We start from the raw sequence: 14,431 nt of genomic DNA on the forward strand, positions 1-14,431 counted from the left end.
ATATCCACTTGATATGACTAACTCAGACTGCTGAAGCCTCATATAAGCTTCACATCAGCTTTTGAATGACTGTGTGGACACACTGTGGATCCAATATTTCAGCAAAAATCAGATTAGAGAAAAAGTCCAAAAACTGAAAATAGATTTGTGTTTCCGAACTTTGTTTTTTCTTCTTTATTCTCCCATTAATCATCTCACGACCCCTCAGATTATCTGCTGGCCCTTTGGAGGGGCCTGACCCCCACGTTGGGAACCACTGGACTAAACTAGCTAACTGTATGTAAAGTAGTTGAAACTAGCTCCACCTCCAGCAGCTACAACAGTAACATGCTGCCCTAACACTGATGCTTCAGTATTAATAATCTAATGATGTCATATATAATAATATATCAGTCAGAGGGACCAAACCACTACTTTTACTGCAATGCTTTAACTACATCAAGCTCATAATACTTATGTACTTTTACTGTAGTAGGATTTTTCAGGCAGGATTTTACTTGTAATGGAGTATCTTTACATTGCTGTGTTGGTACTTTTACTTAAGTAAAGGATCTGAACACTTCCAACAATGGTAACAAAAAAAAGCGAATCTGTCCTTTAACTGCTCACAGAAAGATGCTGTAGTTTGCACTAGATCGGCTTCTGCTGTTGACAGCATGGCTTTTCTTTTCAAGCACTTTGATTGGTTGTCGCTCCTGTCAGTTACAGAATCAGATACTGTGATTGGCTGGTTCCTCCTGTCAGTCAGTGGTGAGAGTGTTGCGGTGGAGAGGCGGTTCAGCCCGCAGCGGCACACTGAGCAGCGGCGGCGTCGAGACGGTAGAGCGCGGAGTGACAGGGCGTTATCTTTTTTTACATGATTAAAACACTACACGGGGAGGAATACGCTCAAGGATCAATAGAAACATATCAGAAATACACAGTCCGTCATGGAGTCCTATGACATTTTAGCTAACCAGCCGGTTGTTATCGATAATGTAAGTATGATGATGTCATTCATCCACACCCAAACCGAGGCCGCTGGCTAGCCGTTAGCTTCGTTAACTATTGTGTTGCAGCTAACAATAACGGGGCTGGAGCTCGGTCACCTGAGTAAATGTGCGGTAATTAACCGCATAGTTTTACGTTGCTCCACCTAAACAGCTCGTGGTGTTGCTGTTGTTGCTTTTATTGACATGTTCAAACACAAACGAGCGTAAGGCAAAGCTGTTAGCTAGGTTAACCGGCTAGCTAAGCTCCGGTGTGTCATGCAGGCTACTAAATGTAAATGTTAGCTGTATGTGGTGCTGTATCATTACAAATCACTGTGTTCGTAAATAGCTAAGATTGAAGAGTCATCCCGAGCAAGTAGCTCTGCAGGATACAGATTATTTGCGTCCAGCAGTAGCAGACGGATGTTAGCAGCAGACAGCAGGCAAATGAATACAAACAAATGCGTTATTGCTTACCGGTGTTACAATAAATCCTGTGACCTGTCAGATTATGTGACTCTAATATGATTATAGGAATATCAGCTATGTAATCACTGCAAACGCCTTTTATTATCATACTTTATTCAAGTACGGTTTGTTGGTAGATGTCCAAAAATTGTGACCCACTAATAAACAGACGTTAGATACAGGAAGAGCTTCACGTTTTGACAGGTGTGACAGCGCTAACCTTTGTGTACAGGTGTGTCTGGAGAGTCCTCACCTGTCATTATGTTTGGTCAACACTTGAGTCTTTTGCATGTAGTTTTTCCTCTGATGTCACAGAATCTGATGCATCGAAATCACAGCTATCAAAATGTTTGATTCTATCTTAAATACTACCGAGGCGTGTTTGTTAACACTTATCAATGAAAGTGAAATGTACATGTCATTTAAACCTTTATATAAGATGTATAACATATTTAAAACAGTTTGAAGCTCTTCCAATATTCTGCTGACTGTAAGATCTTCACGGCAAAGGTAAAAGTCATAACCTGACTTATGGTAACATTGTCAATATCATTCAAGGTGTTGAGTCATAAACATCTTTATTAGATTTCAGTATCTTCCATGTAGGGCTTCAACTAAAGGATTATTTTCATTATTGATTAATCTGCTCCATAAATATTAAAAATTGACTGTTCCCAAAGTCAAAGTGATGTGTTTAAATGTCTTATTTTGCCTGATAAACAGTCCAAAACCCAAAGATTATCAGTTTACTGTCTAATAATCACATTTGAGAAGCTGAAACCAAACTAAAATGATTATTTGATTATCAAAGTAGCTGTTGACTGATTGATTTATCGACTGATTGTTGCAGAAAATTTGTAATTCTATCTAAATACTATGGAGGCATATGAAGCATGCGATTACGCCTGGCGTTAAAACCTGATATGTATCTGGATGAGGGGAGATTTATGCTAACGCAGGTGTAAATGTTCTCGATCAGACCACATCTGGAGGTGGTCTGGCTCGCATTGTGATCGGATCTCAGTAGGTGTAAATGTGATCTGTACGGCGAGACCACGTTTATAAGAAAAAATAAGCGCAGTAAGTTGAAAGGTCACTTAGCTCCGCCTCTTCCTGCCAGCTAAAGCAAACCCCACAAAAACTACAAGCAGCAGCAGCAGCAGCTGGAAGTCTTCAATTAACGACGTTCGTTTGTTGCGATGTTTGTTAACAACTCAGCCAGCTCCGCCCAGCTAATTTACATATTGAGATCCAACGTGAATACATTTTACTAGCAGGTATAAATGCAAAGATTTATTGATCAGATGTCTTTAGCCAGATAACGTATCCAGATGCAGATCATTCTGGTCACAAAATGTTGACAGAATTTGGTGTAACACCGGTGTTGTGAGGAAGTTTGTTCCTCCCTTTTTAATAGTTTTTCTCATCTCGTTTCCGTCCTGGTTGAGGGTTTCTGTCTCTGCGTCGATGAGATAACTGTTTGGCTCAGATTTAAAATGAGGAGAAACATAAACTGATGCTTTAGCATAACAGCAGCTGTTATAATTGAGCGTCAGCCTCTACTAGTCGTGGCAGTTACAGGACAAAGTATCTGTTGAGACAGAAGGGATGTAGGGCACAGAGCTTCTGCTGCTGACTGCTGGGGCGGGTGTCTGAGCAGTGTGTGACTCTCCGCCGGCCTCCGGCTGTGTCTTATGACCTGCCTCTTTCTTGCTCACAGATTAAAGCACCGCAGCGCTTTAAATTCAGCCTCAACTCTTGAGATGTTTGGTCTCTTCATGTCATATCTCTTGTTTTTTTTCTTCAGGGTTCGGGGGTTATCAAGGCTGGTTTTGCAGGAGACCAGATCCCCAAATACTGCTTCCCTAACTAGTAAGTGTTCCTCGACCTCCTCCTCCTGCAGCAGCACAAACACGCACACACACACATCACAACCTCCCAGAGCTCAAACCGACGAGCTCCTGTACATAAATACTCCTATTTAAGCCTGAAAAGTGACTCCAACACAAAAGTCGCAGCTGTCAATCAGCTCTGATGTAGTTTCACATATTTAGTGTTGACTTTACGTGGTCTGACTCTCTCTCTCTCTCTCTCTCTCTCTCTCTGTCTCTCTCTCTCTCTCTCCCTCTCTCTCTCTCTCTCTCTCTGTCTCTCTCTCTCTCTCTCTCTCTCTGTCTCTCTCTCTCTCTCTCTCTCTCTCCCTCTCTCTCTCCCTCTCTCCCTCTCTGTCTCTCTCTCCCTCTCTCTCTCTCTCTCTCTCTGTCTCTCTCTCTCTCTCTCTCTCTCTCTCTCTCTCTCTCTCTCTCCCTCTCTCTCTCTCTGTCTCTGTCTCTCTCTGTCTCTCTCTCTCTCTCTCTCTCTCTCTGTCTCTGTCTCTCTCTGTCTCTCTCTCTCTCTCTCTCTCCCTCTCTCTCTTTCTGTCTCTGTCTCTCTCTGTCTCTCTCTCTCTCTCTCTCTCTCTGTCTCTGTCTCTCTCTGTCTCTGTCTCTCTCTGTCTCTGTGTGTGATGCAGTGTCGGGCGTCCCAAGCATGTGCGCGTGATGGCAGGAGCCCTGGAGGGAGACCTTTTCATTGGACCCAAGGCAGAGGTACCACACACACACACACACACACACACACACACACACACACACACACACACACACACACACAGCCTGCTTTATTCACAACTGTTAGATTTATATGAATCAGACTGTACGTGTGAATCCAGTAACGCTGTGAGGGCTTCCAGCAGAGCGCACAGTCTGTACTTTTTTTTTTATTCAGAAGCATAACTACTAATAAACAACTCAGAATTCTGGGAAATTTCACCACTTTTCCCTCAATAATCAGTGAAGCTCTGGACTGTTTGAACCGCTGCCAGCAGCATTTTCAGGGACGATGTAAAACACATTTAAAAGAGTTTGAAGCTCTTCTAAATACTCTGCTGCATCAGACTGAGAGATGTTATTGAATTATTATAACATTATCAATGTCATTCAAGGTATTGAGCCAAAAATATCTTAATATTAGCCGTCAGTATCTTCCATGTAGGGCTGTGAATAAGGATTATTTTCATCATCGGTTCATCTGTCAGTTATTTTGTGGATTCATCATTTTGTCTATAAAATATCAGTAAATATTGAAAAGTGGCTCCGTGGTCAGTTAGATTTTTACAGCGTTTATGCAAACAAGGCTGCTCTTCTTCTCCTCTCTTATTTATGTGTCTACAACAAACATTGAAGCAGTGATGACGGTCAGTAAATGACACTCTGAGTTGGTTCGTCTCATCCAGACAGACGACTGGACGCTGTTTTAGTCTCACAGTGACCTTCATCAACACCAGCTAGCTTCACTCTCCACATTACAGTCCAAGAGTCTAAATATAGCGCTAAAACTCTCTGTTTATTCAATCAAGAACTGGTTTTAAATCATCAGACTCTCAAAGGTTCCTGCTCCAGGTGAATCCAGCTGTCGTCAGAAATCATCAACCGCCAAGAGACAAAACGCGGGTAGATTTTTCTGTTGTTCGCCACACTTGCGGGTAAATATTTGTAACCAAAATAGTAATTTAATAAAATATCTGGCTTGTTTGTCCTTATACAGCGTAGACACACACACGCAGCACCGAGTGTGTTCATTATGCATGTTTAAACAGTGAAACTGTAGGAGCTCTGGAGACGTTGTGAGGTGAAGGAGATCTTCGCTAATCTGTCACCTGCCTGCAGTTCACTGCTAGTTAAACAGCTATAACGTGGCGACGTTTACAAGGAGTAAACAAACCTTTAAAATGAAAAATCCACCGACTAAAAGAGGACGAAGCACATAAAAAAAAAAAGAGTTTTGTGAGAAATGGAGGTTTGGTTTGGTTTAGGCTACTGTATGATTTAATTTAATGGGACAGAAATGTTGACATTTGATGTCCTGCACCAGATTTAGCATCAAGCTAATTGTCATCTGCAGTCCCTTCCAATTAAAACATAGAACAACACAAAACTACACACAGAGTTGTTCTGTTTGTTTGTATTCAACATTAAACTTTATTATCTCAATGAAATATACTGAAACAAATGTACATGTGACACAGAAAAGCAATTTATTATTTTAGCTGGTAAAAAAAACACTTGCTTGACAGGTGAATCAAAAAGTTTAAATTTCTGACACTGACTGTTGTGACACCAAACTCATCATCAGTCATTTCATATGATCCTAAAAACCGTCATCAGACCGCAGAACTTTTCTCCGATGGGATTCAGAGTCTCTCACATGCCTCTTGGCAGACACTAGACTAGATGTCATGTGAGTGTTTTTTTTTCCACAGAGGCTTTCTCTCTCTCTCTCTCTCTCTCTCTCTCTCTCTTTGCTAGCGCTGCCATAAAAGTGGTGAAACACCCCGGCAACAGCTGCTGCTTGTACGTACAGCGTCTCTTATGCAGCTTTTTGAAGCGTATGACTCAAAGCTTTTGTCTCAGTCGCCGGTCTTCAGAGGTCTGAGAGGCCTGATCACCGTCACAAACCACCCAGCTTTAATCTCTCTCTCTCTCTCTCTCTCTCTCTCTCTCTCTCTCTCTCTCTCTGTGTTGAGCTGTTTGCAGTGTTGATTTCCTCCTTCCTCACTAATGTCTCCTCTCCCGCTCATCAGGAGCACCGGGGCTTGTTGTCGGTGCGATATCCGATGGAGCACGGCATAGTGAAGGACTGGAACGACATGGAGAGGATCTGGCAGTATGTTTACTCCAAAGAGCAGCTGCAGACTTTCTCCGAGGAGGTGAGCTCCTCTCTCTCTCTCTCTCTCTTCTCTCTCTTCCTGCTTACATGATAAATAAAGTCATTAACTCTGTCCTGCATCTTTTGTGTTTTATTTTGTTTTTTTTTCGCAGCATCCTGTTCTGCTGACCGAGGCTCCTCTCAACCCCAGCAAGAACAGAGAGAAGGCTGCAGAGGTTTTCTTTGAGACCTTCAACGTCCCTGCTCTCTTTATCTCCATGCAGGCTGTGCTCAGTTTGTAAGAACTCTCTGCTTTGACTCTTTACCGGCTAGTTTGACGGACAAATTCATGTTTAATGTTAAAAGTTTTGCATCTTTTTTAGAGGTTTGACTTCGAAAAACAGCGTCATGTTACTTAGGACGGCGTCGTGGGTCAGAAATCGATTTTCTAAATGTTAGTTAATAACATGACATCAACTGTGAGGGCGGTGCAGCACCCGGACAGCCAGACATTTTTTGATTTAATGACTAAATAATTAGCTTTTGTGAGATGAATGTGAAATATATCGTGAACTTTCTACGCCGTCACTCAGAGACCAACGTTAGCGGAGCGGCGCGGCGACCAACACACACTGCAGCACTTAAAGGTCCAGCGTGTAGATTTAGTGGCATCTAGCGGTGAGGTTGCAGATGCACTGAGGTTCCCCTTACAAGCGTGTAGGAGAACCTACGGTGGCTGCGAAGAACGCAGAAGGCCGTTTCTAGAGTCAGAGTTTGTCTGTTCTGGGCTACTGTAGAAACACGGCGGGCTCTGTGGAAGCACGGATGTATAATAAGAGCTGGATGTGGCGCCGTGCAGACAGTTTTTCCCCAGTGGCCACTCGCAGTATTGCAATGAAAAATCCTCCTAAGGCCCAAAAAGCATTTTCCCCAAAAACCACCATTATAAAAGAGACGTCTGTTAAACTGTTGACAAGAGACCTCGAACTGCAAACAACATCAATTATGACTCTTTCTGTGATGAACTTTTGATCCGTGGAGGTTTTATGTTTGTAAAACTTTCCTGACGTGACGTCATCACAATGTAAAGTCGAGAACGAGTAACAGGATGTTGGCCGCAGTTCACTTAACGGCCACTGGCGTCACTAATGAGAACGAATTTCTTATTCTTATTGACGACCCTTTAAAGCAGCAGAGAGCACGTTGTCTCTCCAGGAAACTAATGTTTTCATGGGTAATATTCAAGAGAAACATGTTCATGATGCAGAAGAACTTTTGTCAAAGATATTTTTATTTCTACAGTTTGTTGTAGTGCAAAAAACGTTTTTCAATTCTTCCTGCCTGTTGACTAAACTGTTTATATTTTCTATATCTAATTAATTAATGGATTGTATTTAGATATCTGGCACATTTATCTGATGACTGTAAACATGGTGAGAAAAGTTGAAGGAGTTCTCCTCCTGTAATAATCTGCTGCTACCACAGAATTTATTTGGATTATCCAGATGAAATGTGGTTTTGGGGATTTGCCTGAAGATAAAAATGCCCCAAGATGATGGAGTTTAGTACGCAGTGTGTGTGATCTGTGCATAAAATTATTCACTTTGCATCTGCAAGATTACAGCCTGATGATGATGATTAGAGAGAAAAAGATGCAAAACTCACTGAGAGTTTTGACGTGGCTGTAGTTTTTGGGTTGAGGTCTGACTCTGCACCTCTTTGTTTAAGTTGTCCTGATGAAGCAGAAACGCAAGTCAACACTTCCACATGCCAGCAGCCGGCAGACAGACACACCCGCTGCTGGAATCTCTCTGGGAGTTTTTGGTAGCAAGTGTAGATTTTTTTATTTATTGAGAATTGTAAACAAAAAAAAAAACCCTCCAGTGAGCCAAACAGCAGGAGAATAAAACAAACAGCAGCAGCAGATCATGTCTGCAGCAGCACTCACACACTGATCTCTGAAATAGAAGATGAATCATCAGCTGATGGTGTTGCCGTCGTTGTGCTGGTGCAGGATCTGAAGTTAACCACAAACAGCAGGAACTCATCACGCATCTGTCCTGTCGGGTGTCGTCAGCACCGGCTTTAGGTGGCAACACAATGTTCCTGAGTATATAAATGGAACATCATGTGAGGACCCGAAGTCAGACTAAACATTGTTGTTGACCTTTTGCATCACTTAATGGCTGCAGCTTAACCTTTATCACACAGAGAAAGATCACAGGTACAAGACGAGTGTTCAAAACGTCTGGAACGCGTGATTCAGCGGATCCTCGATACTCTTTTAACGTCACAAACTTGTCGTAAATCTCATCCTGAGCAGCTGAACGTTCCTGAGATTCATCATCAGCATCATCAAACACCCTAAAAACCAAAAAAAACCCGTTTCTACCAAGAAAACTCTCTCTAATCCTTCGTTCCCGCCACTGAAGGATGAATCTGTCGGTTTGTTGTAGATGTGATGTCATCGGCCTCTTGTCTGTCGCAGGTACGCTACAGGTCGTACCACCGGTGTCGTGTTGGACTCCGGGGACGGCGTGACCCACGTGGTGCCCATCTACGAGGGCTTCGCCATCCCTCACTCCATCATGCGCGTGGACATCGCCGGGAGAGACGTCTCGCGGTACCTCCGCCTGCTGCTACGCAAGGAAGGCTACAACTTCAACACCTCGGCAGAGTTCGAGGTGGTTCGCACCATCAAAGAGGTGAGGCGGATACATGAGCGTGAATCTGTTCAGAAACGTGAAACAGGAATGACTTTGTCTGATTAACCGTGTTTTTCCGTCTTCGCAGAGAGCCTGTTATCTGTCTCTCAACCCACAAAAGGACGAGACTTTAGAAACAGAGAAGGCTCAGTATGTTCTCCCCGACGGAAGCTCTTTAAATGTGAGTCCAGGAAAAACTACCAGGAAGTGTTTGGAAACTTCAAAGTGTAATATTTCCCTCATACGTTCCTCTGTGAAAACCGTCTCCTCGTTTATTTTCCAGATCGGTCCGGCGAGGTTCCGAGCTCCAGAGCTGCTGTTCAGACCCGACCTGATCGGAGACGAGAGCTCGGGGATCCACGAGGTCCTGGCCTACGCTATCCAGAAGTCTGACATGGACCTGCGACGCACACTTTTCTCCACTATAGTATTGTGCGGAGGATCAACACTGATCAAAGGTTGGTGTTAACTGATAACTAATATCACTACTAACGAGGCTGTTTACACTAAAAACTACAGCTGGAAAAAGAAGATTTACAGTTTAATTGGAATAATTAACTTTTATTTGAATGATCCAATATCTATTATTTTTTTTCAGCTTTTCTCAGTTAACATGTACATATGCTCTGAATGTCATGTGTAAGAAAGGGTGCATGATGGGTAAATACTTCAGTTAAATAATAATAAATATTAGTTGCTATATTAGTCGTCTTGAGTCACAACAGTCAACTGTAAACTGAATAGTTTCAGTCTGTGGAGCCGCTGACTCAACTGATAAACACTCATCTGATTCTACTTGTCTTGTCAAGACAAACAGTGCAGATGAATTAGTGAGCAGACTTTCAGTTGCTGTTGTCCATGTGTAGCCGTATGCAGTAGTATTTATTTATTTTAATTATACATGATGATGAAGCCTTGTAGGTCTTTATTATTATTCTTGATCAACTGTTTTGAAGCTTTTACTCTTTTTCAATTTGCCCGTGAAAAACCGAGTTGGTGCTCTGTTTTATAACCAGGAGATGGAGACACAGTTTTATACTGAAGGACTCTGCAGTGTTGCTCAACGTTCTCAGGATGATTTGAGAAGAGATTTATGTGATATCGGTATTTATCCGAATCAAGAATCAAATTGAAACGACATTAAATGATTCTGGGCTTTTTGAATCAAATCGAAGGAGATCAGAGGCTTTTATTGTGTGTTTGTTTATACAGGAAGTGAGAAGATGAGCAGCTTCAGGGTTTGATATCATTTTATTGAACCTTCCTGCTGTATCCGATCCAAATCCCTCTGATTCCTTTATCTATTAAAATTGAACTTTTATTATTGTAGCAACCTGGAACTTGATCCGACTATCAGAAACAAGCTTAAAGATGAAGCCTGTGATGTTTGTCTCCTTCCTGTTAGGTTTCGGAGAGAGACTACTAACTGAAGTCAAGAAGCTTGCACCCAAAGACGTGAAGATCAAGGTGGGTCCAGACCGTTATGTTGTTTATTTGGCTGCTGTTGTTATTGTGTATTTTACTTGTTGTTTTTTGTGACCTGCGGTTGATTTTTCTCTGTTCTCTGCTGCAGATCTCTGCTCCTCAAGAGAGGCTGTACTCCACATGGATCGGGTAAGAATTCAGTCTCCAGAGTTCAGGACTGACTGTGTTTGATGTGTTTGTATGTATGTACGGAGAGAAATCAGTCTCAAGAGTAGTGACAAATGTTCTGAATAAATAAGCTTTCATCCACCTGTTTTTATAAAATATATGATATGAGGTGTGACAGCAGCTGTGTGGATGAAAAGCATAATGTGAATAAACGATGACGTCATGAATCATGTGACTTAAACGTCACTGAAGATCTGAAAACATCAGATCCGTGAGGAGTGATGATGATATTTCCATCACGTTTTCCATCGTTTGAGCTTCGACTGTCATTGTTTTAATGACGTCATCTCGTTGTGTCTTCTTCTTCTGCAACGGTGACTGGAGAATTAGCTCCACCGGCTGTTTATCTCCTAATATTCACACATATTATTGTGTGAATATGTGTGTATGTGTGTATATATATATATATATATATATATATATATATATATATATATATATAGGAATATTGATTGGAAACGGAGCTTATGATGATTTGTGCATTAATTACGGTGCTCACAACTTTAATAAGCGTCAGTATAAATATCTATATTCTACATATATATTTCCAACTACTAACATTTGCTTTTGAAATGCTTCCTGTGCTTATAAATAATATAATAACACTTATTCACAGATCTATGTGCACAGACACGTGTGGATTTTTCTTTATATGTTGCATTTAGGTGATGATGGGAAAACAGGATATTCTGGATGTGCTGAAGTTGAATTTGACTAAATAAAGACCATATGATACCAGACTATAACATGTTAAACGTGTGTAGTCTGACTAGATGCTGATGATGAAATGCTTTCCCTCATGAATGTGCTTAAAGGCCAGACGTCCGATTTTTCCACCAGCACTTAAACGCACCTCAAGTCTGAGGACATGAAGAGTCTCAGAGATGTAACTCAGTTCAAAACCTGTAAATAAAGGCAACAAAATGTTAAATATTTTTATACATTTAAATGCACAGGAAGCATTTCAAAAGCAAATATAAGAAATTAGACATATACAGTGTTTTTGTAGAATATTGACACTTATTAATAAAGTTTGGTGAAACTTGAAAAAGGGAAAATCAATGTTATGAATCCCTAATTAATTCACAAATCATCACATGTTTGTAAATCTTTTAATTTGTGGATCATAAAACGTGTTTTTCACTATAATTGACATTTGTGAACTCTCGTGATCTAAACCGTCCTTCCCTCCCGGCAGCGGCTCCATCCTGGCGTCGTTGGACACCTTTAAAAAGATGTGGGTGTCGAAGCGTGAATATGAAGAAGACAGAGCACGTGCCATCCACAGGAAGACCTTCTAGTCGGGAGGGGGAGCCGACGTCATGCGATCGCCCCTCTCCCCCTCAAGAACTGCCCTCAACCCCCCCCACCCCCCTCCCCTCCCCTCCCCTCCCCTCATCATTCTGTCAGAGACTCCCACATCCCCTGCACCAGTCACCTCCGGGCACCTCTGCATCATCCTTTAACAACCCGGCCGCTTCTAAACCGCTGTCCTGCTTTACCCAGAGAAACGCACACACACGTTCATGTGTGCTCGTTTCCATATTTACCTCCTTGTCCAGTCACCTCTCCCCCCCCCCGCCCCCCCCGCCCCTCGCCCCCTCCTCTTGTTCTTCCTGCTGTTGGGTGACGGTGAGAGCACCAAATCATCCTCCTCAATCTCCCAAACATTCACACACACACAAGAGGGCCGTCAGGGTATCTCAGAGGGCGATGATTAGCACTGTGGACTCCTCTCTTACTACAGGCCATGCTATACTATCATTTAGTCCACATTAAGGTATTTGCTCTCTTGCCTACAAACAAAAACCCTGCAAGGTGTAGAATATCATGAAATGTCAATAAACGTGAATGTTTTTCTTTTTTTTTTTTTGCTACTGTTGAAACTTCCATTCCAAACCGAAGATATAGATTTTTATTTGATGTCCATTTTGTAGGCTTTTTTTTTTCTTTACGTTTCTGACATGAATTAGCTCGTACAGAACAAAAAAAGGTTTTCAAGTACTATAATAATATGTAGTGCTAGTGTCAGTGAAGGTAAAGATAACCACTGTATTATATATATCTGGCCTAAACTGCACGTTTTCCATCCCTGGTGCAAAAGTTAAAAGCGGTTATAAAAAAAAACAAACAAAAAAAAAAATCTCCAGTCACCTCTCATTATCTAATCCGTCGTCATTCAATGTTTTTACATCAACATGACATCACGTTTTTTTTTTTTTTGTGTCGCCGTCGGAGCTTTTTGTCTCAGCTTGACGGGATTAAAACAAAGTTGTAGGAGATGCCTTGATTTTTAAGAAAATCCATCAACCGGTTCCACATTTTTACAGCGGCCTGAGATGCACATTTAAAGGAGGAATCTGGTATTTTTTTTTCCTAAACGGGTCTGATTCTCTTTTAAAAGTGGCCGATTTGTGCACTTGCAGACTAAACAACGTGTATATATAAGGACAAACAGCACAAGCTCTCTAAATAAACTTTAATTTTACAGAAATCATTAAGAACTTTTGATTGAATTTTGATCTAAATTGGGGAAAAACAAACAAAAAGGTTGTAAAATATCATCAGCTTTGTGTTCAGCTTTTCAAAATAAAACCACTATAGAAACAAACAGACTAAAAACGTATAATTCTCTTTATTCAGGTGTTTGCTTTTACTTTTTTGTAAATTCTGTGAACTACAGTAAGAATTTACACGCCGACTATGAAAGTGAAATGACTCACAATGATAATAATTCACTGGATAATTAGCTGCTGCACTTTAAGACGATAACGTAAACGAATCTTTCATTCGATTCTCACATGTAAACAAACCAGCGTTAAGCTAGTTTAGCTGGAAGCAGATGTGTTTGTGGCATTAAAGTCCTAATTACAACCCAGGAAATTCAGATATATTCGATTTGGCGCATCATAATTTGGAAGTGTCTGCAAATTAAACAAATATAGACGCAACCAAAGTCCGTTGTTCTCATTGGGATTAAACCCACGTTTACCGGACATGTTCTACACTACAGTAGTTTTAACCCTGAGCTGTCGTGTGACGTCGACGCTCACAAGTTCAAGCTCACAAACATGGCGGTCCGACGTGTCAGAAACGATTTCAGTAAAATTGAAGTTTATTCTGAAAGCTCTACGCCAAAGTCGTGTTTTCCCCCCGAATTTCCCCGAACAGAGAGGTGACGAGTGCAAAGTCTGCATGACTGGTAGTCAGAATGGACCCAATTATGAGGGAAAAATACCAGAATTTTCCTTTTTAAAAAAAGTTTTTGTTTCAAGTGTTCAGCAGATACGATAAAACAAGAATAGCTGTCCGAGTTAGCCCTCCTGTCTATTTGAAGCTCTTTGCTTTACTGAGTTGCATGTCAGTTCATTGTGTACAGTTACAGATGTCCACAGAGACATGAAGCCAGGCTCTGGAGTCTGGACGGTGAAACACTTGAGAATCCACAGAGAGCAAATACGGCTGATGATTTAGTTTTTGTATTACTCTTCTTCTTCTTCGCCCCTCCCTCCACCCCCGTCTACGTACTAGTAAAGTCTGGGTCTTATGATTTCCCTGCATCTCAAAGGCAGTGAAGGGGGTCGTGTCCACAACACTTCCTGTGTCCGCCTTACTCCAGCCGGAGCGTCCACGTCGTCTGCTTTTGGGTGTTTTTAAAAAGTGAAAAAAAAAAAAAAAAAGGTTGTAAAATGTCATCAGCCTTGTGTACAGTGGAATGCTTTTCAAAAACAACCACCACAGGAACCATAAGATAACAGACTAAAAATGTACAATACTGTTTATTCAAGTGTTTGCTTTTACTTTTTCGTAAAATTCAATATAATAAATAAGTTAATGGCTGCTGCTCGGATGTCTCGTCTTTGATTTTTCAGCTGTTTTTAGACTCTCAGGAGGGGAAAAGATGAGTTGAAGGTTGAGTTTGAAGAAATGTATTTGATCTGTAGTTGA

The 14,431-nt window shown here is 41.4% G+C and overlaps 2 protein-coding genes across 2 annotated transcripts in view; both read left to right on the forward strand.

Moving 5' to 3' along the window:
• The window catches only part of LOC122968041 (oocyte zinc finger protein XlCOF6-like), an 813,118-nt gene that overhangs the window by 272,927 nt on the left and 525,760 nt on the right, over positions 1 to 14,431 (forward strand). The window lies entirely within an intron of this gene.
• Positions 771 to 14,327, forward strand: actr1b (actin related protein 1B). The gene is made up of 11 exons (XM_044333011.1): positions 771 to 977; positions 3,247 to 3,311; positions 3,952 to 4,027; positions 6,061 to 6,186; positions 6,299 to 6,423; positions 8,614 to 8,830; positions 8,919 to 9,011; positions 9,114 to 9,288; positions 10,236 to 10,297; positions 10,404 to 10,444; positions 11,682 to 14,327. The coding sequence occupies exons 1-11, from the start codon at positions 930 to 932 to the stop codon at positions 11,782 to 11,784; spliced, it is 1,131 nt and encodes a 376-aa protein (XP_044188946.1). The 5' UTR covers positions 771 to 929; the 3' UTR covers positions 11,785 to 14,327.

Source organism: Thunnus albacares, chromosome 18, assembly GCF_914725855.1.
Source record: "Thunnus albacares chromosome 18, fThuAlb1.1, whole genome shotgun sequence".
NCBI lineage: Eukaryota > Metazoa > Chordata > Actinopteri > Scombriformes > Scombridae > Thunnus > Thunnus albacares.